This window comes from Tachyglossus aculeatus, chromosome 2, assembly GCF_015852505.1.
Source record: "Tachyglossus aculeatus isolate mTacAcu1 chromosome 2, mTacAcu1.pri, whole genome shotgun sequence".
NCBI lineage: Eukaryota > Metazoa > Chordata > Mammalia > Monotremata > Tachyglossidae > Tachyglossus > Tachyglossus aculeatus.
This window is the reverse complement of record NC_052067.1, coordinates 20102556-20130016: the sequence shown is the minus strand read 5'-3', so window position 1 is coordinate 20130016 and position 27461 is coordinate 20102556. Positions and strand designations below refer to the sequence as shown.

The 27461-nt window shown below is 43.0% G+C and overlaps 1 protein-coding gene across 2 annotated transcripts in view; it reads right to left on the bottom strand.

The window, feature by feature from the left end:
* Positions 1 to 27461, bottom strand: part of CHN2 (chimerin 2) — a 242672-nt gene that overhangs the window by 52019 nt on the left and 163192 nt on the right. Inside the window, exon 7 of one of the 2 annotated variants that reach the window (XM_038740862.1) lies at positions 17487 to 17573. The exons of the other annotated variant lie outside the window; for it this stretch is intronic. Within the exon in view, the coding sequence (XP_038596790.1) occupies positions 17487 to 17573 (87 nt within the window). The remainder of the gene's footprint in view (positions 1 to 17486; positions 17574 to 27461) is intronic. 2 annotated transcript variants of the gene reach the window in all.

Sequence of the window (27461 nt, the reverse complement as noted above, 5' to 3'; positions counted from 1 at the left end):
GCAGCTTTGTTGGGTATATTGAAGCCAAAGTGTCATATGACCCAAATTTAAAATGATCCATTTTACTTTAGCATAGTAATCTCCCACTCCCACATAATCCTACTTTAAACTGAAGAAAATTAATCATGCACCCTCAAGTGAAAAAAAAAAAGATCCTGGGCTGCACAGCTAGGGTTTGCAGCATGTAGGAACTGCAAGCACCGGTTAGACCTTTACATTGATGGAGGCCAGTTGTCCGGTATCATACTGGACAGTCTGATTTTCACCTGGTCTGACCCCTGTCCAATATGGATCCCACACCAGTGTTTTTATTTTTCACACCCAAGCTCCCAACAACTTAAATTCTGCTGTCAATTTTCATGGCTCACATTCAGCAACCATGTTCACAGGGGCCTAGGAGGGGCGAGCAAAGCGTGGAACAATCAATCAATAGTATTTACTGAGCATTTGTTATGTGCAGAACACTTGTTCTAAGTGCTTGACAGAGTACAAGCAGACACAGTTCCTGCCCATAATAAGCTTACAGTTTAGAAGGGGAGACATACATTAATTTGAATAAGTAATTTATAATTTAAAGATATGTACAAAAGTGCTGTGGGGTTGGGGAGAACATCAAGTGTAAAGGGTCACAAAATGAGGTGCACAGATGATGTAGAAGGGATAGCGAGTCGAGGAAAAGAGGCTTAATCGTGGAGGGCCGCTTGGAGGAGATGTGACCTTACTAATGGTCTGAAGGTGGGAAAAGTAGTGGTCTGGCAAATATGGAGGGGGAGGGAGTTCCAGGCTAGGGGGATTATGTGGAAAAGGGGTCAGCAGCAAGAAAGACGAGATTGGGGCACAGTGAGTAAAATGGCGCTAGAGAAGCAGAGTGTGTGGGCTGCACTGTAGTAGATTAGTGAGGTGTGGTAGGGTGGGGCGAGCTGACTGAGTGCTTTAAAGTCAATGGTAGGGAGTTTGTTTGATTCTTAGGTGGACAGGCAACCAATGGAGGTTCTTGAGGAATGGAGAGGCATTAACCAAACATTTTTGTTGATAATTCATACAGTAGTGTGAAGTATGGATTGGTGTGGGGCGAGGGAGGAGGCCGGGAGGCCAGCAAGGAGGCAGATGCAGTAGTCAAGGAGGGATTAAGATAAGGGCTTGGATCAGCATGGTAGCATTTTGAATGGCGAGGAAAGAGCAGATTTTAGCAAGTTGTAAAGGAAGAACTGACAAGATTTTGGGACAGATTGAATATCAAGCGCTTAGTACCATGCTCTGCACACAGTAAGCGCTCAATAAAGACGACTGAATGAATGAATGAATGTGGGTAGAATGAGAGAGATTAATTGAGGACAACACTAAGGTTATGGGGTTTATGAGGTAGGGAGGATAGTTGTGTTGTCTACAGTGATGGGAAAGACAGTGGGAGGACAGGGTTTGGGTGGGAAGATAAAGAGTTCAGTTTTGGAGCAACTGACAAGTCAAGGGTCCCCCCAGGAGGAGCACTCTCCAGGTTCTGGAGAACTCAATATGCTTCCCCTAAATGGCTCACATTATAACAACACGTTACTCCTCATGCCCAGCAAAGAGCATATGACAACTCTTTTTTATATGCAGCATCATGGCTTGGAAACAGTAGCATGGCTTAGTGGCAAGAGCACAGGCTTGGGAGTCAGAGGTCATGGGTTCTAATTCCAGCTCCACCACTTGTCTGCTATGTGACCTTGGGAAAGCCACTTAACTTCTCTGTGCCTCAGTTACCTTATCTGGAAAATGGGGATTAAGACTGTGAACCTCACATGGGACAACCTGATTACACTGTATCTACCCCAGTGCTTAGAACAGTGCCTGGCATATAGTAAGTGCTTAATAAATACCATTATTGTTATTATTATCCATGAAGGCTATCAGTGGCCACCTTCCTTAGAGGACTGAGCCCTTTCTGGGCTCATAAACTAAAAGGGGGGAGTGACAAACTTGGTGAGGATGTGGAGTTGAAAAGACATAGGAAGTTTCAGTTTGAAACTGAGAAGGTGGCTCTTATGGAGCAGATGGTGGATCGAATAAAAATAATAAGCTTATATAACGTCAGGGTTTTAGGTTAAATGGAAAGCATGGTTTCCTGAGAGAGAAGATTTTTAAACCTAGAACTCTTATCAAAGGCAATTGAGAAATCAATCTCCTCAGAAATCTTTAAAAATAAAACAGCTAGATTTCCATTTGCCTTGGTTACTTCAAGTGAAGTCCATTTTGGACTGGATGGCCTTTAAAGGCACTTTTCCACCACTAAGTGGAATAAGAATTTTAAACACAGAAAATTGGATATGCCCCACTGCTGATAAATTGTATTTGAAAAAGGAAATAAAGTACTGCTTATTTTTTTCACATACACGGTATCCCATTTAATTTACTCTTGGTGGGACCGATCCTCAATGCCAAATTTTCATGAGATCTCTTGGGGGCCCTACGCTATGGGTTTCATTTTCCACACAGCGACTGTATTTGTTTCTGTGCCCCATAGAGCACAGAATGCCTTGTTTCAGCTCAATAAATATTAAAGTAATTGCCACAAATGTCACCACAGGCAAGTCTTTGTTGTCTATTAGTGTCAGATGGAATGGCTTCAGCCTTCTTCAAAAAGCTTATAGAAGGCTTTTAGAATATTTATATTAAATTCAGTGCATTAAAACAGGAAGATGCCTATTTAACAGGGAGTCTCACAGTGACTTGATCCTTTTGTAGCTGCAGTAGTTTTACTGGGCACTGCTACTCACTAATCCCATTTGCATTTTACCAATTTGTGGATTGTGCCAACAGAACATCACGCTGACAAATTATGACATCACGGCAATAGTGATAATTGTTCTGTTTTTGCACAAACCCATCTAAAAGTCTTCCCCTTTTGGTTTTTTGCAGAAACTGAAATTTAAGGTGGATTTGCAAGCAATGATTTATCAAAATATAACTAGGACAGTATCCCAAATGGTAGAGAAAGGAGCATCTAGGGAAAGTGTAATTAATCTTTTAGATTAATAGGATGAGAGAGAATTCTCTCCTCCCCTGTTTAGGCTTGCCAATTAATTATCACTCATATTAAGAAAGTGGAGGTCAACTACACCCCTGTCCTCTGCCTGACCTGCCAGCCTTCCCTAAGGGAGAGAAAGTTGACAGATCTTTGAAAATTATCTGAGGGTGGAGAAAGGGCAGCATTTGTCTGTTAGATCAGCAACTAAGGGAGAGGCTCAGATTGTCAGTTTGTAGTCCAGAAGTGGACGCTGTTTGGAGGAAGGGGTTGGTCAAAAGGGGTGGATTATCTGCCAGTTTCTCCATGCTACTGTTTGTGCATCCCACGATTATCAGTCAATCAATAGTATTTCTTTCATTCAATCAATCATTTACTGAGCACTTACTGTGTGCAGAGCACTGTACTAAGCACTTGGAAAGGCAACAGATAGAGACAATCCCTACCCAACAACAGGCTCACTGAGTGTTTACTGTGTGCAAAGCACTGTACCAAGTGCTGGAAAAGTACAACACAACAGGGTTGGTAGATAGGATCCCTGCCCACAGGATTAGGCTCACTTTTCCTTAAGGGTGAACAATTAGTTTTAAGTAGACGTTGTATGCTTCAGCACTCTATTACTGTGGTGATCTACAAAGTGAAATTGTCTTTGATTTGTTACCATCTCTGCAAAGTTTTGGCCAATTCACGGCTTGATAGCACTCTTTTCATGGTATTTGTTAAGCGGTTACTATGTGCCAGGCACTGTTCTAAACGCTGGGGTAGATACAAGATCATTAGGTTGGACATAGTCCATGGCCCCTGTGGGAATAACAGTTTTAATCCCCATTTTATAAATGAGGTAACTGAGGCACAGAAAAGTGAAGTGACTTGCCCAAGGTAACACAGCAGACAAGTGGCAGAGCCAGAATTAGATCCCAGGTCTTTCTGACTCCCAAGCCTGTACCCACTAGATCTTCCTGTTTCTCTGCCCATTGGTGGAAGAAAAAGAGGGCAAAATTTTAATCGGTTACATTTTATGCACAGTTGCAAGTGGACAGAAAGCTTGATGGGGAAGATTGTTGATGAAAACTGGAATTTTAGATTATCTGGCTATTTCAATGGTGCAAGGTGTAAGGGCTGCCTCTGGGCACTTTGGTTTGGGATTTCTGACTAGTTGTGTCTAAACTCTAAGCTTTATTAAACTCAATTAAATATTTCTATTCATTCTTTGTGTGTTTGCATTCAGCTGATACATTTTTAGTGCACATAGGACTGATTGATCCTTTTTTCATAATTTCTATGAATACACTAACAATATTTTGAATATAAATGGACTATTTCTCCCCCCCAGGACATTCCTATAGATGGGGACTTCTCTGGACTTATTTAGAATACATTTCCTCCTAGAATCTTAAATCCTATTCAAACTTTAACCAATTCATTCTAAAAACACTGCAGGGGTAGGTGTTATGTCATTATGCAGGGGTAGGTGTCATTTAGTGGTGTAATTAAAAATGAACCACAAATACCAGAAAGTCATTTTTACCCTAAAGTATCAATAATAATTGGGTACTGGGTTTTCCTTCTCTACCTTCTGCATCAAGTTGTACCACCTAGTATATTGTTAAATACCACTAGTAGAATGGGATTCACTGCTATGTGCTCTGCACAAAATAAGTGCTCAATAAATACAATTGAATGGATGAATGCTGTATTTAACCTCATCTTCCTGGAAGGATATTCTAAAATAAAATCTAATCAATATTAAAAACACACTTACTTTCTCACTAATTTAGCCATGAAATTGGGTGATCCTCCCCAAATCCACTTAACTAACCTCATTATATCTTAGCTCTACATTTTACTTTACTGGACAAGAGGGAGACTGAGGCATCAAGTTGCTTGTCCACTTATAGACCACCGGTGTATCAATACCAGAGCCAAGAACAGGACCCAGGACTTAGAATCCACTGGTCTAATCATTAAATCAAGGTGTGGTTCACAGCACGTGGATTTGATAATGGGGTTCGACTTTTTCACTATTACACTCTGAACAAGTCATTCAGTGGCTACCTGTTGTTTCTGATGTCTGATCACATTTGGAGCTCATTTTCTCCATGTGACTAGCCAGCTCGGTTACCCAAAGCACCATTTTAGATCTTCGCTGTTCTGACCAAACAGCTCCCAGTGTTGACATAATATAAGTTTAGCCAAAGTGATATTTACATGGCACAGAATTGAGGGGACAAACCATAGCACTACTTACACAGAACAGTGAAATTGGATGCTATTTGGGACACTCCCTGAATGTCATTTCTGTAAGAAAATGTAGCAACCACCCACTCCTTTTAGATTATGGGCCCCTGGAATGCAGGGACCAAGTCTAACTCTCACCTGTGCATTTTCCCTGATGCTTAGTACAGTGTTCTGCACATGGTAAATGCTTACTGATTCATTCATTCAATCATATTTATTGAGCGCTTACTGTATGCAGAACACTGTACTAAGCTCTTGGAAAGTACAATTTGGCAACAGATAGAGACAATCCCTACCCAACAACAGGCTCAAAGCCTAGAAGGGGGGGACAGACGACAGAACAAAACAAGTAGACAGGCATCAATAGCATCAAAATAGATACATAGAATTATAGATATATATACATCATTAATAAAATAAATAGAATAATATGTACAAATATACACAAGTGCTGTGGGGCAGGGAAGGGGGTAGAGCAGAGGGAGGGAGTAGGCGTGATGGGGAGGGGAGAAGGACCAGAGGAAAGGGGGGGGCTCAGTCTGGGAAGGCCTCCTGGAGGAGTTGAGCTCTCAGTTGGGCTTTGAAGAGGGTAAGAGAGCTAGTCTGGCAGATGTGAGGAGGGAGGGCATTCCAGGCCAGAAGTAAGACGTGGACCAGGGGTCAAAAGTGGGACAGGCAAGAACGAGGCACAGTGAGGAGGTTAGGGGCAGAGGAGCAGAGTGTGTGGGCTGGGCTGTAGAAGGAGAGAAGGGAGGTGAGGTAGGAGGGGGCAAGGTGATGGAGAGTTCTGAAGTTAATAGTGTGGAGTTTTTGCTTCATATGAAGTTTGACAGGCAACCACTGAAGATTTTTGAGGACAGTGGCATGCCCAGAGCTTTTCAGTAGAAAGACAATCCGGGCAGCAGAGTGAAATACAGACTGAAGCGGGGAGAGACAGGAGGTTGAGACATCAGATAGGATGCTGATGCAGTAATCCAGTCGGGATATGATGAGAGACTGTACTAACAAGTTAGTGGTCTGGATGGAGAGGAAAGGGAGGATCTTGGCGATGCTGTGAAAGTGAGATCGGCAGGTTTGGGCGATGGATTGGATGTGTGGGGTGAATGAGAGAGTGGAGTCAAGGATGACACCAATGTTGCGGGCTTGTGAGATGGGAAGGATGATAGTGCCATACACAGTGATGGGAAAGTCAGGAAGAGGACAGGGTTAACAAATACTATTCCCATACTCTTTCCTGTTAGTACTCCCTTCAACTCTTTCTTGCAAATATTATGTGAAAGTGCCTGGTTTATGACTGCAGGATGACAGTTTCTATCCTTTACATGTATATTCTTGTTTTTTTGGTATTATACCTGCATTCCCCTCTAGAGTGTAAAATCCTTGAGGGCAAGGATCCTGTCTACTAACGCTATTGTATTTTCTCAGAGCTTAGTACAGTGTTTTATCCTTAGTAAGCACTCAAATATGACAGATTGATTCATTTTGTGCTTATCTGTCTCAAACGTCCCTCAGAGTGTCTGCCGCTATGTAATTGTCCACATACTCATCAGGAGTATGGAAAGTTGTCAAGAAGGAAAAATTAAGCCAAAGTCCCACAGTGGGGACATGGAGTGAATGTTCTAGGGAACAGATGTTTTTCTTTGTTGCCCATGCCTGGGGTGAAGGGGTTCAAGCCATCTCTAGTACCAACGGCGCCCCAGAGGCAGGTGCAGTTCTGAATGCATTAGGGTGTTCTAATTCACTGTGAGAGGCCAGTTTGTTCTGAGCCCTCCCTCCAGAAGACCCAACCATACAGTCTTCCAGGGACTTCCAGGGATTGAGAAGCAGCGTGGCTTAGTGGAAAGAGCACAGGTTTGGGAGTCAGAGGTCGTGGGTTCTAATCCCAGCTCTGCCACTTGTCAGCTGGGTGACTGTGGGCAAGTCACTTAACTTCTCTGTGTCTCAGTTACATCATCTGTTAAATGGGGATTAAGACTGTGAGCACACGTGGAACAACCTGATAACCTTGTATCTACCCCAGCGCTTAGAACAGCACCTGGCACATAGTAAGCGCTTAACAGATACCACTACTTTTTTTTCCAGAAATTCTCTCAATGCCCCTGAAGCTCTACCCATCCAAACTTGCTCCTGGTTCACCCTGCACTAGACCCAGGGACCTGAAGAGCTACAAGTTTGTGTTTGGGCAGTTGCAACACAGAAATCCAGCTCCTGCTCAGGAAACTATGATTTCAATAACAGAACCCCTCAGAGAGAACCTACAAAAGCCATAAACAGGGACCGTGCCATGTTTCCTCAGATCATCTGTGAAGAATTCTGGATTATTTTATGAACAAGAAAAATTGTTGGGTTTTTTTTCTTTTGTAGGAGTCCGGGAAATCTGGAACAACCTGGCCAAAACACTTTTAAGAAATTCTTCTTTGTATCATGTTCTTCTGCATTTTTAGGTAATGATAAATATTTGTAAAGTTCTATTGTACTCCAACAAAGCTTTGCCTCTATGAAGTTTTTAGGGACTAGCTGTTTTAAAAAAGCCCTACCAGATTATTTATTATTATACTAGTAATGAAGCCCGTTTTCTGTCAGAATGTTCACTTTATGAATAAAGGATGAAAACCAATCCTCAAGATCTTATTACTAAGTCTCAACTGGAGCTGTTCTAGCTGTTAAGGCTGTTCTATGCTCAGTGACAGGATTGGTGACTCACTGCCACATGCAAACAAACCTTTGTAGATTAAACAAGAGAAAGAAACTTCTTATTTATCGAAAGGATTTCTTTGGAAGACGGTAATAATGCATGCCTTAGGGTTCCTAAAGCCCCACCATCTTGCCACATTTTTGATCCAAGGTAACCTCAGTTCTTGGACTTCCCACGCTCAATCGGATAAGCAAGTTGATGGTGGAATCTCCCATCAGGAACAGGGGAGGAGCCCCAGACCTAGGATTTCAGAATCAAGAACCTATGTGGAGGAATTAAGGAGCAACGTGGCCTAAAGGAAAGAGCCTGAGCCTGGGAGTCAGAGGACTTGGGTTCTAATCCTGGCTCTGCCAAATACTTGCTGTGTGACCTTGGGCAAGTCACTTCACTTCTCTGTACCTCATTTACCTGCAAAATGTTGATTCAATACCTGTTCTCCCTTCAACAATAATGATAACTGAGGTATTTGCTAAGTGCCTACTACGTGCCAGGCACTATACTACACGCTGGGACAGATACAAGTTAATTGGGTTGGACACAGTAGTCCTTGTCCCGCATTGGGCTCACAGTCTTAATCCCCATTTTGCAGATGAGGTAACTGAGGCCCGGAAATGTGATATGATATGGCTAAAGTCACACAGCTGACAGAGGGCGGTGCCAGGATCAAAACCCAGTTCCTTCTGACTCCCAGGCTTGTGCTTTATCCACTAGGCCTTGCTGCTAGACTATGAGCCCCATGCGAGACAGGAGCTGTGTCCAACCTAATGAACATGTTCCTCCCTCAGAACTCAGATCAACATTTGACACAAAGTAAGCGCTTAACAAACATCACAACATTAAAAAAAATTGAGAGACATGCTAGTGGTTTAGGCAGTGCCACTCACATGTTCTCAACCCTGCCAGTCACGTTCCCACTGGGGTACAGAAGAGTGCGATGAGCAAGTAGTCTGGCAGGGCTGCAGCCCATCGTGAGGTGCATGAATATCAGCCAGCTCCGGGAAGAGCTGGATGTAGAACCCAGGTGAACTGATTCCTAGAGCAATATTCCTTTTACTGAACCAATAGAAGGGCTGCTAAGCCCTGGAAAAGGCTAAGTGATCACATAAGTGCCAGGTGAATGGAATACAAAATATAATGATATCAGTAGATCTAAGAGAGCTAGGAGAAGTAGTATGGTCTAATGGAAAAAGCCCAGGCTTGGGAGCCAGAGGACCTGGTTTCTAATCCCAACCCTGTCACTTGTCTACTGTGTTATGTTGGGCAAATCACCTAACTTCCTGTGCCACAGTTCCCTCTTCTGTAAAAGGGGGATTCAAAACCTGTTCTGAGCCCCATGTGAGACAGCAATGGTGTCCAACGTGACTAATTAACTTGTATAATGCTAGGAGAGTAGAAATGTCTTAAATACCATAATTAACTTTACCATTATTATTACAACACATCTAAACCCTTGGACATTCTAAAGGCAGAAATTAGTACATAGTTTTTTGCACCTGGGGCATGTTTTACTAACTTGTATCCAAGGTGTCTGGCTTTTAAAATTTACCTTGAATCAGTTAAACAGATGCTCCTTTTTATTGCCCAGGTTGAAAGTCCTTTCTAAAGTTCATTTCAGGGGGAGAAATAGAAGCAGAAATATTGTGTGTGAATCCTGACAAGTTTCACTACTATATTCTGCAGTGATTCCAAAAAATCATATTAGATCATCTTCCATTGTAAGTTCTGTAACTACATAATCATGCTGATGGAGATGGGAAAGTGGGGCAATTTATAACAGATAATTCAATCCAATTCTTCAAAAATTCCCTGTAGCTTATCTCTTCGGTTGGAAATGGTGCCATCCAATGGAAAGTTATTTTTGTAATTTCCTGCCTAGCACCAATATTAGATTAACAAGGCAGATGCTGTGTTTATTAACTCTCCGCTCATTAGGCAATCATTCTCTCCTGTCTATTAGAGATAATCATAGATTATTCTCCCAATTCTTGAGACATGTTATGTCAGCATAAAGCAATAAGGAACCTAATAAATCTTAGTTTAATATATTTCATTTAGCTGAGGACATCAGATTTATCCTACTTTAGAATTCTCTCCCATCTCTATATTGTCTAACTGCTCAACATAATTCTCCTACTGCTTGTATGGGATGACACATTAATTGTTGTCATTACTCTGCAAAGATTATTTCAAATGATGTTTCCTAAATATGAACAGGAGCAGATAATAAGGAGCCAGAAGGACAAGATCTTTTTTTTTTTTTAACTGATTCTGGAAAGGTTCCAGAGAAGGGGCTGGAGAATAATAATTTAAAAGCAAAGCATCACCAGCTGTGGGTTAGTAGTGGGCAAACTGGGGTTTAAAGATGGAAAAGAGTCCCATGAAACTGAATAAAAAACCCAAGGGGATTTTTGGTAGAAATAATTTGCAGCAGAGATACACAACCTTAAGTTTGGACAAACGTTCTGGCCATCAAATCCAATGGCCTCTATCCTAATCCTCTTTGACCTCTCAGCTACCTTTGACACTGGACTACCCCCTTCTCCTGGAAGGGGTCCAGAGGTTAGGACCTCAGAGTAGTGTGACCCATATCAATCAATCATTCCTATTTATTGAGTGCTTTCTATATACAGAGCACTGTACTAAGCACTTGGGAGAGTACAAAACAATAGACTTAGCAGACATGTTCCCTGCCCATAATGAGCTTACATTCTAGAGGGGGAGACAAGACATTAAAATGAATAAATAGGCAATTTATAATAATATTAAAAATATGTACATAAGTGCTGTGGGTTTCGGGGTGGGGAGAACGTTAAGTGTAAAAGGTGCTAGATGACGTAAAAGTGAGAGCGATCCAGGGAATGGAGGGTTTACATGGGAAAGGCCGCTTGGAGGAAATGTGACCTTAGTAATGCTTTGAAGGTGGAGAGAGTGATGGTGTGGCACATAAGAAGAGGTAGAGAGTTGCAGGCTGGGGGGAGGATGTGGGAAAGGGGTGGTGAGATAGGTGAGTTGGGGGCACAGTGAGTAAGCTGGAGCTAGAGGAGCTGAGTGTGAGGGCTGCATTGTAGTAGGAGATTAGTGAGGTGAGATAGGATGGGGCAAGCTGTTTGAGTGCTTTAAAGCCAATGGTCAGGAGTTTCTGTTTGATGCTGAGGTGGATGGACAGCTACTGGAGATTTCTGAGGAGTGGGGAGACATGGAGTCAACATTGTTGCTGATAAATGATTCCTTCAGCAGAGTGAAGTATAGATTGGAGTAGGGAGAGACAGGAGGTCAGGAGGTCATCAAAGAGGCAGATGCAGTAGTCAAGGTGGTATATGATAACTGCTTGGATCAACAAGGTAGCTGTTTGAATCGAGAGGAAAGGGCGGATTTTAGCAGTATTGTGAATAATAATAATAGTAATTAAGAATTATGGTATTTGTTAAGCATTTACTATGTGCCAGGCCCTGACTAAGCACTGGGATGGATACAAGCAAATCAGGTTGGACCCAGTCCCTGTCCCACATGAGGCTCACATTCTCAATCCCCATTTCACAGATGAGGTAACTGAGACACAGAGAAGTTAAGTGACTGGCCCAAGGTCACACAGGAGACAAGTGGTGAAGCCAGGATTAGAAGTCATGACCTTCTGACTCCAAGGCCCGTGTTCTATGCACCACACCATACTTCTCCTCTGAAGCAGCAGTGAAGGAAGTCATGCTTAATGGATACTTTCAGAGCCACAGTAATCATACAGTATACAGTATGATTACTATTAAAACTGTGGAACCCTTCTGGTCCTTATTCTTAAAGATGAATAAGAAAAAATGCTCTACATTTTCCAAGACCGATACAATGATCTGTCATTTCAGATTATTAATATTTTAATTTCATAAAGGGCATTTGAAGCATAACATTATTTGTGGTGCAGTGACACATGATAACATTGTAGTAAAGCATTTTGCCCTCAAGCACCTTAATCCAGTAGTAGTAGTAGTAGTAGTAGTAGTGGTATTTGAGTGCCTGATAATTATAATTGTGGTATTTAAGTGCTTATCATATGCCAAGCATTGTGCTAAGCCCTGGGGTAGATATAGACAATCATATCAGACACATTTTCTTTTCGAAGCGGCATTCCCATAGGAAGGCAAAGGAAGAACAGATACTTAATGCCCATTTTACAGAGGAGGAATTTGAAGCACAGAGAATTTAAGTGACTTGCCCAAGGCCACAAAGCAGCAAACAATTGATTAGAATCCAGGTCTCCTGCCCACTGGGTATAATGCCTGTACTAAGAGTCTGGGAAAGTATACTGTCTGGTGGAATCATAAATGCATCTGTCAGGCCGCAGCAGAAATCTTCAACTATGACCCAATATGTAGTAGCTTGATAATAATCTACCCTAGTGCTCAGAACAGTGCTTGGTGCATAGTAAGTGCTATGATAATAATAATAATTATTATTATTACCAGAACAAGCACTGTTCTGAGCACTGGGGTAGATACAAATTAATCAGGTTGGACACAATCCCTGTCCTACATGAGGCTCACAATCTTAATCCCTATATTACAGATGAGGTAACTGAGGCCCAGAGAAGTTAAGTGATTTGCCCAAGTCACGCAGCAGTCATGTGTTGGAGCCGGGATTAGAACCCAGGTCCTCTGACTCCCAGGCTCATGATACACAAGAAGCATAAGCAGCGTGGCTCAGTGGAAAGAGCACGGGCTTTGGAGTCAGAGGTCATGGGTTCAAATCCCGACTCCACCACAAGTCTGCTGTGTGACCTTGGGCAAGTCACTTAACTTCTCTGAGCCTCGGTTCCCTCATCTGTAAAAAATGGGGATTAAGACTGTGAGCCCCAGGTGGGACAACTTGATCACACTGTATCCCCCCCAGTGCTTAGAACAGTGCTTTGCACATAGTAAGCGCTTAAGTGCCATTATTATTATTATTATTATTATAAGACAGGCTTCCTGTCCACAGGGAGCTCATACTCTAACTGGGGAGACAGGCATACCAGCACCCAGAAACATCTCTTCAGTGATTTCAGCAGCTGTAAATTTCTTCAAAAAGAGCTGGGCCAACCAAGGACAAATTGAAGCATCATGGCCTAGTGGAAAGAACACAGGCCTAGGAGTCAGAGGACCTGTGTTCTTATCCCGATTCAGCAACTTGTCTGCTGTGTGACCTTGGGAAAATCATTCAACTTCTCTGTGCCTCAGTTATCTCATCTGTGAAATGGGAATTAAATCCTCCTCCCTCCGACAGACTGTGAGTCCAGGGACTGCGTCCAACTTAATTATCTTGTATCTACCTCAGTGCTTAGAACAGTGTTCGACACACAGTAAGTGCTTAACAAATACCATGAAAAAAATGAACTATTGGCTACTTGGAGGCAACACCCACTGTTCTGGAATTGTTGGAGCTAAATTAAGTTTCACTGGGGTTCACTGATGCTGAAGCACTCTAATCAATGGTGTTTATTGAGCACATCCTATGTGCAGAGCACTATACTAAGCGCTTAGGAGAGTACAAACATAAGTGTTAGCAGACACGTTCCCTGCCCATGACGAGTTTACAGTCTAGAGGCGATCAGACTAAGTTGACACACTGTGTGAAAAAAGACTCCTGTAGTCTTTGAACAGTGCTGACCTTCCAAAGTATCCACATGGGAACCTGACCTTCACAGACTCAACCCAGATACAGATATAGAAAACCTCAAACGCATATCCATGTTCCCCCTTCCTCCACTGGGATTTGGGCACCTCAGCCATATATGTGGGTGGGGCTAGGTTTGGAGTGGACTGGGGGAGGTGGGGGGGAGGAGGTGAGGAAAAGCTGGAATGCCTGGAGGAAGTCAAGGGGGCCTGGCGGGAAAGCTTTCTAATGTGCAGTAGCCACTGGACTTCTGCTTTCAGTCACTGGACCTGTCATCTGCAGGAAATCACCCCCTGGGTTACGTCAAGTTCCCTTATACAACTTGTAAGATGACAAGCACATTATGGTGAAGAGTTTTAAGCCTCAAATAATCACAATTTGTTATTGTTTTCTGACTGCAGAAGTGGGGAGAAACACCTTAACACAAAATTACCAAAAAACAACCAAAACAACCAAAGCCCAGGATCTAGTGACATCTAATGTTACTTAAACTCTAAGCCACCACCCAAGCTTGGTACTGTAAAATATTCACACCAGATGCTCAGTTTTATTCTTTTTCCTGTTTGCTCTTTATCCATTATCAGTCACATTCTTACCCTGATTCAGTAACTTGTGAGTTTACTGTGTGCAAAGCACTGTACTAAGCGCTTGGGAGTGTACAATACATAACAATAAACAGACATATTAGTGAACCTCTTGGTTCAATGGGAGATTTGTGCATGCAAATTTACAGTGCAATGAATGGAGAGCGAATGTGATTTTATTGATGGTCCTCACTGAGGAGGACAATCTGGGAACTCTTCTCATTTGTAGGAACAACCCAGACTGATCCCAGAAAAATGTAATAGGAGTGTACTGCCTTACATTAAGCAATTTACTGGCTGCATTTAATATTTAAGTGTCAGGGGAACAGTGGTTTGCTATAGCAATAAATATCAACTGATAATGAAAAACACAATGTTTCCACTCTAGGAATGCCTAAGGAAGAAGAGTGGAAATTGTAGTGTCTTTCCCTCCAAGGCTGGTTCACTATGAATTTAGCTAATAAATTTCTTTTAAAAAGCCACTAGTGGTGCAAAGGAATGTCAGAAAAGTTAAGCAGTCATTATAAACCCCCAACTGACTAAGTTAGAAATGGAAATGCATTCACCCTGGGCTATGACTCTTGTATTATAAAGAACAGCTGCATATTTTTTTGAGGCAACTGTTCAAGTTACCTAGACAATAAATGCCTTGAAAAGGTTTTGCATTTATGAGTTGGTTAACTCAGCTATCAAAGCCAGCCCTCACATTTTACTGGATATTTTGCCACATCTCCATGTTCTGCTTGACTGTTAAGAATTCATCCTGAGTAAGCAGGAGCCTTTCTGAAACATTTAATGATTTTATTTCAACCCTTTCAATGACAAAAGGAAAGTCAAAGTACTGGCATGTTCATAGAAAATGCTATCTGCTGCCTTTAGTGGAATCCAAAGAACAGGGAATGGTTATAAGCAGATAAAGCACAAAACTATAATCACTTTGATTATCCCTCACAGTATTTCCTTTAGAATTTAGGAAATTCTAGAGAATTCTAGAGAGTTTCTAGGGTGAAACTCTCTCACCCTAGAGAGAGTTATGGATCCTTCAAACACAGAAGTCTGGAATATGAAAAGGGTCTGGTAGTGAACAGAGTGTAAATGGAGAAGAGGTAAGGAGTCTGGAAAATCCACAGACTGGATAATCAATCCCCGAGTATTTGAGATTCATTCCCTTCACTATCAATTAATCACTGTTGTTTATTGAATGCTTACTATGTGCAGAGCACTGTACTAAACACTTGGAAGAGTACAATGCAACAGAATTAGCAGATACACTCCCTGCCCATAACAAGCTAGCCTGAATCCCATGCTACTGTCTTTGCAGACAGCTCTTAGTTTGGACTGGCACGGTATCGGATTAGAGAAGATGTGCGAAGAAAATGAAGCCTGATCTCAGAAAAGACTCCCCACCCAGCAGGTGCAAACAAGGTGCCCAACCCATCTACTCTTCAGCCCTGATGTTGGATTCAGGCCCAAACTCAACACAATAGATATGGTCTTTTCAGCTTAACAGATACTAACATGACATCCAAACTGGGTTCACTGACCTAACAAAAGCATTTGACACCATCGACAAATCAGAGGTCTGAAAATCACTCGTTTAGCTATGCTGAGAAATTCATGAAGATTTTCCCTGGCAACCCAGGCCTTGATATTATTTGCCAATTTGCTACCTAGGAGGTCCATAAACCAATGATGCACAGGTAGACAAAAAAAAAAATCAAAAAGGCCAGTGCGGCTTTCGGACGGACTGTGAGACCGACTATGGAGACGACCAGGATCATGCCCCACACCAAGTTGAGGACCTAGACAACTGTTGCACTGGGAGACTTAGATCGACCTCAGAAGACACATTGACTTAGAGTACTCTATCAGTCAGTGGTATTTATTGAGTGCTTACTATGTACTGGGCACTGTTCTAAGTGCTTGGAGAGTACAATACAAGAGAAATTAGCAGACACATTTCCTGTCCATAATGAGTTTATAGATAAGAAGGGGTCTCTCTAGTGCCATCTACACACAACATCCAATTGCATGGCAGGATTCCCAACAGGAAGACCATGGAAGCACAGCCAGCATTAAAGCAATGCTTCCAGCAATCCCATCCCAACCCACTGGGCTGGATGAGTGAGGACAAGAGATGACAGCAAGATATGCAAGCATTTTCCATATGGGGCACTGAATGGGGGAGGGAAAAGACACAAGTCTGGGGGGCAGAAAAGTGGTTTGTAAGATATACCGAAGCATAGTCCCAGACAATGTGGCATTGTAGAAGACTGCTGAAGACCACAGCAGCAGACAGACCAGCTCGGCAAGCAGCAAAGACTGGATACCAAGAAGCTGGCTTAAAAGAGAGACAGGTCCACACAAGAGGACCCAACGGCAAAGCAAGAGTCTACCCTCACCTACAAACATTGTGAAAGGGAGGACCAGTAGGTTTTTACAGCTATATTTGCAGTCAATGATAGGCTTTCACCTTCATTATTATCAACTCTGAAAACAAAGGAGACACACACACACACACACACACACACAGATATACGTAAATGTACATCTCTTTTAATAGGTTGTTTTTTTCAAGGGCATCTACTGTTTTGTTTGACGGTTGTTGTTTCACACAAGGGCATAAGCCTGCTTGGTTGGTGTTGGCTTGTCCTTCAGTTTGAAGATGACGCTGCTGACAGTGAGGCGTCAGTCATGAAAGTGAGTGTCTGATGGACAATGGGAGCTATGAAGCCAAATGGGAGCTAGGTAGCCGTGGCTATTGTAGAGGCCTGAGGGACTAAGGTAAATAAGGACCAGTATTTGGAAACAGTATTTGGAAACTTTAAAGAAAAGGTGCCACCTAGTGTTCATGCACGAAATTACCAAAACCCCTTCAAACAATGAAAGTTTTAATCAACGCTTAATGAAAGGACTAACCAGCTTATCCCTCAAGCTTTGTCCAGTAAAAACTCTCCAATAAGCTTTCTCTGTAAGCACTTGTTTTCTGAGGGGTGATTATGCTTACCCCCGGGCTTTTTCCCCGAGAAGCTGTGTGACCTAGAGGATAGAGCATGGGCCTGGGAGTCAGAAGGACCTGGGTTCTAAACCTTGGGCAAGTCATTTAATTTCTCTGTGCCTCAGTTACATCATCTGTAAAATGGGGGTTAAGACTGTGAGCCCCATGTGGGACATGGACCATGTCCAACCTGATCAGCTTGTATCTACCCCACCTCTTAAAAATATCATAAAACAAGCTTCCTACCTTCTCACCCCAGAAGAGCTGCCCCTTCCAGCTATTCTGACTACCTGCTCTGGCATGGAACAGAGATCTGCCAGAACTAACCTTTGTCCCAAGAGCACGGTCCTCTGGGGGAGCTGGGTCGATAGGTTTCAAGGATTTATCTCGTCGATAGTTTTCCCTTACACCCAGCTGAAATAAAAATGTTAAACCAAAATAAGGAAGGTTCAGAAGCTGAGAAGCCCTCAAGATGTGTTCGCACTGATTATCCTTTCAGTAGATGTTTACAAGGAAAAAACATTTCTAAAAGCTGGAGCTGGGGCAAAATGTGAATATTGCCTGATTTAACGTGGATTCTAAAAAAGCAGACCACTGGGTAGTTGGCTGGAGTGTGCTCCATTTGCCGACACGTGAATGGACAGCAACAAATTCCATTCACTTTCCATTCTTATGGCTGTATGGGGGGCAAGTGAAGGGATTTCTCAATTCTCAGTCCCACGGAATCCAGGTAAGAACTCAAACTGGGAGGCTGGAGGATGGCCTCAGCTATAATGTACTCTGCCAGAGAAGCGGTATGGCCTAGTAGAAAGAATGCCAGATTTGAAGTCAGGAGACCTGGGTTATAATCCCAGCTCTGCCTCTTTCATTCATTCATTCATTCAATCATATTTATTGAACACTTACTGTGTGCAGAACGCTTGGGAAGTACAAATCGGCTACATATAGAGACGGTCCCTACCCAACAATGGGCTCACAGTCTAGAAGGGGGAGACAGACAATAAAACAAAACAAGTAGACAGGTGGCAATACTATCAGAATAAATAGAATTATAGCTATATACACATCATTAGTAAAATATAGTAAGCATGTACAAATAAAAGAGTAATAAATATGTAGAAATACATATTTCTTTTTTAATGGCATTTATTAAGTGCTTACTATGTGCAAAGCACTGTTCTAAGCGCTGGGGAGGTTACAAGGTGATCAGGTTGTCTCACTTGAGGCTCACAGTCTTAATTCCCATTTTACAGATGAGGTAACTGAGGCACAGAGAAGTTAAGTGACTTGCCCAAAGTCACACAGCTGCCAATTGGCAGAGCTGGGATTTGAACCCATGACCTCTGACTCCAAAGCCCATGCTCTTTCCACTGCTGTGTCACCTTGGGCAAATTATTTAATTTCTCTGTGTTTCAATTTCCTCATCTGTAAAAAGGGGATGAGTAACTGTCTCCCTCCCCTTTATAGTATGACCCCTACGTAGGTCAGGGACTGTGCCTGATCTGAGTGCATTGTATGTACCCCAGCATCTAGCACAGAGTAAGCACTTAAATACTACAGCTAGTAAAATACAGGTTTATATCATAAGTTTACTGGCCCCTCATGATACCCTAGCTCCGTTTTTTTAAAAAACAAGTATGTATTCAATCTCAGCACCTTCTCAGTGTTTTTGAGACTGGCCTTTTTTTTTTCAGAAACACGTGGAAACGAATCATACAGCAGGCCAAGAATAAAAGACCACTTGCCAGTTACCCTTCAGGTCAGTAGCAAGCTAGCTGAGATCCAGATGGACAACACCATGTGTCTGTGGGGGGGGTTCTGTAGAGTCAAACAGGTCCTGTTACGGCTTATAGGCTTAACTACTTTGGGACATCCAGAGCTAGGGGAAGCCAGATGGATAAAGTGCTTGGCAGATAAGCAAATAGGGCTTACTTAAGCCTGTAACTTGGCTGCAGTGGAGTTGGAGCCAAATCCACCAGACCTTAGTCCTCTCCACTTTCAAAGTACTCCTAAAATCTCCCCTCCTCCAACAAGCTTTCCCCAACCTTGAAGTCACACTCCTTGTTGTATTAAGCCAATAACTACCTCTTACACATATGTATTTATTCATAGCCATCCTCAGAACTTGTATATATGTACATATATCTGTAAAGTGGGAATTCAGTACCTGTTCTCCTTCCTATTTAGACTCTTACACACATGTATTCACAGCCATCCTCAGAACTTGCATATAAGTACATACATCTGTAAAATTGGAATTCAGTACCTGTTCTCCTTCCTATTTTATATTAATAATAATGATGGCATTTGTTAAGCATTTACTATGTGCAAAGCACTGTTCTAAGCGCTGGGGAGGATACAAGGTGATCAGGTTGTCCCACATGGGGCTCACAGTCTTAATTACAGATGAGGTAACTGAAGCACAGAGAAGTTAAGTGACTTGCCTAAAGTCACACAACTGACAAGTGGCTGAGCAGCATTTGAACCCATGACCTCTGACTCCCAAGCCCTGGCTCTTTCCACTGAGCCACGCTGCTTCTCACTGTAAGCCCTATGTGGGGCAGGGACTGTGTCCCCGACCTGACTGTCTTGGGTCTAACCCAGTGGTTGGAACGGTGTTTGGCATATAGTAAATACTTAACAAGTATCATTACATATACATGATATTCGTTGGGTGCTTACTGTATACCAAACACTGTACTAAGCACTTGAGTAGATACAAGATAATCAGGTTGGATGTAGTCGCTGACCCGTAGCTACCTCTCTTCCTCCCTTCAAAGCCCTACTGAGAGCTCACCTCCTCCAGGAAGCCTTCCCAGACTGAGCCCCCTTTCCTCTCCCCCCACCCCCCTGCCCTACCTCCTTCCCCTCCCCACAGCACCTGTATATATGTTTGTACAGATTTGTTACTCTATTTATTTTACTTGTACATATTTACTATTCTATCTATTTTGTTAATGATGTGCATCTAACTTTGCTGCTATTTATTCTGATGACTTCACACCTGTCCACATGTTTTGTTTTGTTGCTTGTCTCCCCCTTCTAGACTGTGAGCCCGTTGTTGGGTAGGGACCATCTCTATATGTTGCCAACTTGTACTACCCAAGCGCTTAGTACAGTGCCCTGCACACAGTAAGCACTCAATAAATATGATTGAATGAATGAGTGAAAATTCAGATATAAAGCTTTGCAAATGTTTTTGAGTCACCTCCCCCGGTAGAGGGTAAGCTCCTTGTGGGCAGGAAACGTGTTCTGGCTATCGTGTACCTTCCCAGGTGCTTAGTACAGTGCACTGAACTCAGCAGGCACTCAAAAAATAGTAAAGCTACTTCTTTAAAATTGTTTGTTTATAAGATCTGAAATATTCCCAAAGAACTGTGACACCCCAATACATTTCTCAGTGACAGGAATAAATAAGACTCAAGTGCACCCCCTCAACTGTGATGTATTTCCTACTTGTTATTATGGGATTTCTAAGGGGATTTCATCAAGTACTTCTTAGCATGACTGAATCTTTTTAAAATTCATTCAGCTGTAGGCTGGTATCTCTCACAGGGATTGTCCCTTTAAATCACAGAGTTAGGCGTGTTTCCTTATAATGAATGCTTCCCGGCTGAATGACTCTCCCTAGCCACATTTGATTCTTTATGAAAGAGAATTAGCTAAGAGCTAAAGATGAATAAAATTATGCCGAAGAATGACAGATAATACACTGGTATTTGAAGAAGGAAACAATTCCCAGTGTAGTTTGGTGCCTAGAAGCTTTAAAAATTAAACACTCCACAGATTTATCAATTTACTGTGGAATTTTCCTAACTCCTTAGCCTCTAGAAATAACAAGATATTTGTTTATGGTGCTATAAAGCAGGGCCTGCCTCTTGTTGGGAAAGCTAATGTTTTTTGAGCTACAGAACAACCTCAGAGCCTTAAGGACATGTTCTTAGTGAGATTGGCAGGCTTTCTGGCCCTGCCTCTAACCAGAACAGCCCCCCCACTCAGCTCATCCCCTGCTGATCAGAATCTGACTCAGCACACCCCTCCTCACCGCTCCCTCTCACAGCAGGGGTTGCAGACAACCCATCAGGGTTGGCATCAGATGGTGCCAGAGAGAAGCTGCTGCCTCAATGCGCAATGCTGCATGGGCAGTATCGGAGGGGATAGCAACCTGGCACACACTCTGTGCAGGGGCAACCTCAGAGGGGGCGATGCAGGGGCAATGTGAAAAGGCGTGGAGGTCTGGCACAAATACCTCAGCAGGGGCAATGTCAGAGGGAGTGGTGGCTTGGCATGGGTGCCAATAAAAAGATAACACCAGAAGGGATGGTGGCCTGGCATGTGTGCCAGAAGAAAGATATCAGTGCGGGCAGCAGCCTGGCACAGGTGTCAGTGCAGGAGTGGTGTCAGAGGTGATGGTGGCCTGACATGGGTGCCAGTGCAGAGGCTATATTAGAGGGCGTGGCAGCTTGGCAAGGGTGCCAGCAAAGGGACATCACAGGGGGCATCAGTCATATTTATCAAGCACTTACTGTGTGCAGAGCACTGTGTGCAGGGCGCTTGGGAGAGTAAAATATAGCAGAAACATTTCCTACCCACAAGGCACCAGTGCAGGAATAATGTTACAGGAGTAGCAGCCTGGCCCAGGCATCAGTGCAGGGGCAGTGTTAGAGGAGGAGGTGGTCTGGCACAGGTGCCAGCACAGGGGCAACATCAGAGGGTTAGGCAGCCTGGTAAAGGCATCAGGCAAGGGGCAACTTTCCAGGGGCGGGAGTAATGATGTGGGTGAGGCAGAGTTTAAAAATTTCAAAGCATTCAGTCCTATTTGGGAGCAGTGCCTTCATTAGCACTACATTTGGAGGTCTGGATGGGTTTCCACATGATATCATACAGAACACAATATGCACATGTGCAATGATATGATGGTGAACAAAACAGGAAGGGGCAGCAAATTAATAATAATGATAATAATAACAACTGTGATATTTGTTAAACCCTTACTGTATGCCAGGCACTATACTAAGCGCTAGGGTGGATACAAGGAAATCGGGTTGGACAAGGTCCCTGTCCCCCATGGAGCTCACAGTATTAATTCCCATTTTACAGATGAGGTAACTGAGGCCCAGAGAAGTGAAGTGACTTGCCTAAGACCACACAGCAGACATGTGGCAGAGCCAGGATTAAAACTCATGATGTTCTGACTTCCAGGCCTGTGCTCTATCCACTTTGCCACGCAGGCAGCCACGTGGCTGAAACCAGCCCTGTATCTCTCGGCTCTCAAGCTCCCCATCTGAGGTCAGGGATGTATTAGTTTTTGCCTGTCCCTTGCTTGATTATCAGAGGTTCAGTCAGGCCCAGATCGCTCTTAATTTCAGACTCTTGGCCGGATTCCAGGGTGATGGGGTCTGGGGCTCAGGTTAGATATAGGGGATCTCTGCTGGACTGGGGGACCGGCTCTCATGAGGGAGGGTGAGGGGCAATTCTGAATTGTCACTATCCCTAGGGAAGGGTTGACATTTGGGCAAGTGCCAGCCAATGATCCCTGACCATATGGATTGATCCTGAAAAATGATGACAAAAAGAGCTAGTAGTAAATAACCCCTGATTGTTACCTCCTTGAGGTCAGCAGTCATGTCTAAACTCTACTGGATTATTCTCTATGAAGCAGTAAATAAAGTGTTCCACACATAGTAAGTGCTCAATAAATGCCATTGATTGATTGATAGATAACACGAGCCTACATCCATTGGGATCCAACATGGCTGAAGAATCTTACCTATCATTCTCACCTGTAAGCTATCTTCCTGGTCACCTTTTAGATAGCTAAAAGATACGGGCACTAGGGGATCCTATAGATTATATTCCTATAATTCCTATAAATTTCTAAACTGGATGTACTTTTAAGTCACCATTCCTGGGGGTACTTTCAAGTCTCCATTACCATCACTGATCACCAGGCTCTGTAAAGGGGCACCATACAGAAGGTAAAATATTAATTTTCTCCCAACTTTAAGATGATTAAGAATTCGAGGAGAGAAAACCAAAACAGACATTTAAAAACAAGCATCATAAAGCAGCCAGACATTTCATTATTAAGCCATGAGTAATGCAGTTTTGCATCTGTGCCAGGAACAATATAAACTCTTCTAAAATATAGTCTTGATGCTCCAATTTCCATTAGTGTCAACACAAATTATGCACCAAATAACACACAGCCCCTCTTCCTGTTTTCTAATTAGGAAAACACCATTTGTAACCAGTAGGGAGACCTGCCTTTTATTTCATGAAGTAAACAGAAAATGCTCGGCCTCTTGCCGGGTCTCCACTGGAGACTATTTCTCAACTCAGAATCACTTACTCTGGACTTTTCAAGTAAAGAATAATTGTTCGGGGTTGGGACTGCATTCAATTGGAACTTCCATTCCAGCTTTGAGGATTGGTGGATTCACAGCTGTACAGCCCACGGCAGGATGAGGTTAGTTTCCCCTCTCCATACTTGCCCTTTGGGCTCTCGGCATCACAAAGCAGCATGACATAGTGGATAGAGTATGGGCCCGGAAGTCAGAAGGACCTGGGTTCTAATATCGACTCTACCACATATTTGCTCTGTAACCTTAGACAAGTCACTTCACTTCTCTGTGCCTCAGTTACCTCATCTGAAAAATGGGGATTCAGACTGTGAGCCGCAGGTGGGACAGGGACTGCGTCCAACCTGATTAGCTTGTATCCACCCCAGTGCTTAGTACAGTGCCTGGAACATAGTAAGTGCTTAACAAATACCACAATTATAATTATTATTATCATCACCATCATCATCAAGACAGCCAGGAGCTCTGACTGGTTTCCTGGGAGTGCCACCTGCAGCACTTGCTTCCCCAGGGGTACTAATAATTATGATATTTGTTAAGCGCTTACTATGTGCCAAGCACTGTTCGAAAAGCTGGATAAGCAATGAGAGCAGCAATCTAGGCAAGTGGCATCCTCTATCAATCAATTCCCTATGCTGTGAGCTTGTCCTCTAGATTCTAAGCCTGTTATGGGCAGGAAACCTGTATGCTGATTCTGTTGTGTTGTGTCCTCTCCCAAGCACTTAGTTCAGTGATCTGCATATAGTAAAGCATTCAATAAATGCCATTGACTGAATCAATAAACCAATCAATGGTATTTATAGTTTGTTTTATGGTATTTGTTAAGCACTTATTATGTGTCAAACACTGTTTTAAGTTCTGGGGTAGACACAAGTCAAATAGGTCGGACACAGTCCCTGTCCTGCATAGGGCTCACAGTCTAAGTAGGAGGGAGAACAGAAGAACTGAGGCACAGAGAAGTTAAGTGACATGCTCAAGGTCACAGGCCAAGCAATTGGCAGAGCTGAGATTAGAACCCAGGGCTTCTGACCCCCAGGCCCATGCTCTTTCCACTAGGACATGCTGTTTCTGAGTACTTACTATATGCACAGCACTGTACTAAGTGCTTGGGAGAGTAATGATACAACAGAATTAGCAGCTACGTTCCCTGCCCACACAGAGCTTATAATTTAGAGGGTGCTGAAATTTAGGTGTTTGGGAGCCAGCCAATATAAGCTCAATTGGAAGGAGAAAGAGCCCTGGTATAAGCAGCTATGAGGCGGAGACAGCTGGGAGGACAGAAGCCAGGGGGATCACCTGTTTGAAATCACTGCCACTTCAGCAAGGTGATGTCCCAGTCTACCGTATACACTTTTTGGCAGTAAATGTTTGCACAAAGATCAAAAGATTTATTAGATAAAGATGGAGCAGAAAATCTAAAGCCAAATCTCCAGCCTCTTACAATTCCATTAAACAGGGAGTTGTTCTAATCCTGATTTACATCCTTAAATCCTAAAAGAAGGATCCCTCTGATTTAAATCATTTTCTCGTGGTCATCAAACCCCATAGGCTGAAGAGATGAGAACCATCTTCAAGCAGATGTGCCTCTGGCTAGACACATTTTGGGGGTGAGCATGGAATAGTGTGTCCCTCAGACTGACAGGGATACCATGAAAGAACAAACCTGAGAGACATAAGAGCTGCCGGGAGCCCTTCTGGGTTCCTTATTGGGAAGAAAAAAAACACCCTAATTCACAAACATCATGGCCCTGTTTGAGGAAATGGATGCTCCTTCTAACTTGGACATGAATTTCCATTGTCATACAAAAATGCACGAGCAACCTTTGGGTACTACAAAAGGGTCATAATGGTCATTCTCAAAAGGGTCACTGAGGACTATGTGCTCTTATTTAGTAGATTTCTCCCCTCCCCCCTTCTAGACTGTAAGCCTGTTGTTGGCAGGATTTGTCTCTCTTTGTTGCTGAATTGTACTTTCCAAGTGCTTAGTACAGTGCTCTGTACACAGTAAATGCTCAATAAATACTACTGAATGAATGAGTTAATTAATTAATGTAAACTCGTGGCCAGGGAATGTACCTACCAACTCTGTTGAATTGTTCTCTCCCAAGTGCTTATTAGTACAGTGCTCTGCACACATTAAGCGCTTAATAAATATCATTGCTGATGATATCTTTTTTATATGTGTTAAGTGCTTATTATGAGCTAGGCACTGTACTAAGCGCTGGGTTAGATACAAGCTAATTCATTCACTCATTCATTCATTCAATCATATTTACTGAGTGCTTACTGTGTGCAGAGCAATGTACTAAGCGCTTTGGAAGTACAAATTGGCAACATACAGAGATGGTCCCTACCCAACAACGGGCTCACAGTCTAGAAGGGGGAGACAGACAACAAAACAAAACAAGTAGACAGGTGTCAATACCATCAGAGTTTGGTAATCAGGTTGGACACAGTCCACATTCCACATACGGCTCGCAGTCTTAACCCTCATTTTCCGGACTAGGTAACTGAGGCACAGAGAAGTTAAGTGACATGCCCAAATTCACACAGCAGAAAGTGGTGGGGCTGGGATTAGAACCCAGTTTCTTCTCCTCCAGGCCCATGCTTTATCCATCAGGCTATGTTTCTTCTGTAGACTGCTCCTCTAGACTGTAAGCTCCTTTTGCGCAGGGAACATGTCTACCAACTCTGTCACACTGTACTCTCCCAAGCACTTAGCACAGTAAGTGCTCAAAAATACCACTGCTCGATTGACTTTGGGAGTGTGGTTTTGTAGTGCATCCTTAAGGAATATACCCCTACAATGAGCCACACGGTGGCGCTATTCACGTGCAGCATGCAGTGGTAAGTGCACTGCCCTCCCGTCTCTGGAATTAAAGATAATTTCTAGAGATGCTGGGAAGACGCTGACCTACAGGATGTGGCACATCTTGAACTGAGACAGGTCGAATTTATTATGAAAACATTCCCTATTATTTTTGGGCAATTGTGTTTACTATTTACCCATACACCGATTTAAGGGCTTAACCATCTTCTGATGGGCGGAAGGCAATGAATTCTCCTGTAATACAATCAGTCATTAAGTAAAGGCTGTAAAGGGCAGACAGTTGATCCCACAGGCTTATTTGAGTTTTTGAGAGACCAATCATATTTATGGAGTGCTTACTGTGTACAGAACACGGTTCTAAGTACTATGTGCTTGGGAGAGTACAACAGAATTGGTAGACATGTTCCCTGCCCACAGTAGATCATTTCCAACTGCAAGAAAAGTCCACTTTTCAAAAGGATAGGGGAAAAAAGCAGACAAGAGGTTTTCTTCCCCCAGGTACATATTTTTCAATAGTCTTCCACTGCAAACACAGGAAGAATAAGAAAAACGTATTGAATGAGTTACCCATGATCAATAATGTACAGAATCCTTTTCAAAATTACAAGCCAGTTTCTCCTCACTATAGCACCAGGTTCAACCTGCCTCTTCCCCCTCTTTAAAAATTATTTAAAATCACATCTCCTCCAGGAAACCAGCCTAAGTAGAAGAGCTACTGGTAGTTCCTTCCCTTCTCCAAAGCTCCTGCTTGGTGTCCAGGGTCTGAGGACACACAGGAGAAGGTGAATGGTGATGATGATGCTGGGACATTATTTTTTTTCCAGAGCTAAAAAGACAACACCAGGGATTTCTGACTCCAAAACTGATCTGCTCTTTTAACCTTGAGAAAGTCATTTCACCCTCATGCATAATTTCCCCTTGGGCAAAAGCTCAAAGGTAGGGCTAAGGAGTTAAATTATCTAAAAAAAAACCAGAGCAAAGCCCATTGAGACACTTGGCTCTATTGCTCCAAGCATTTTGACAATGTCAGAGAGATGTGAGAATGTGTGCGACATTCTGTCTGAAAATTTCTAATTTGCATCATATGCTGGTGAATCAAGAGCACAGGCC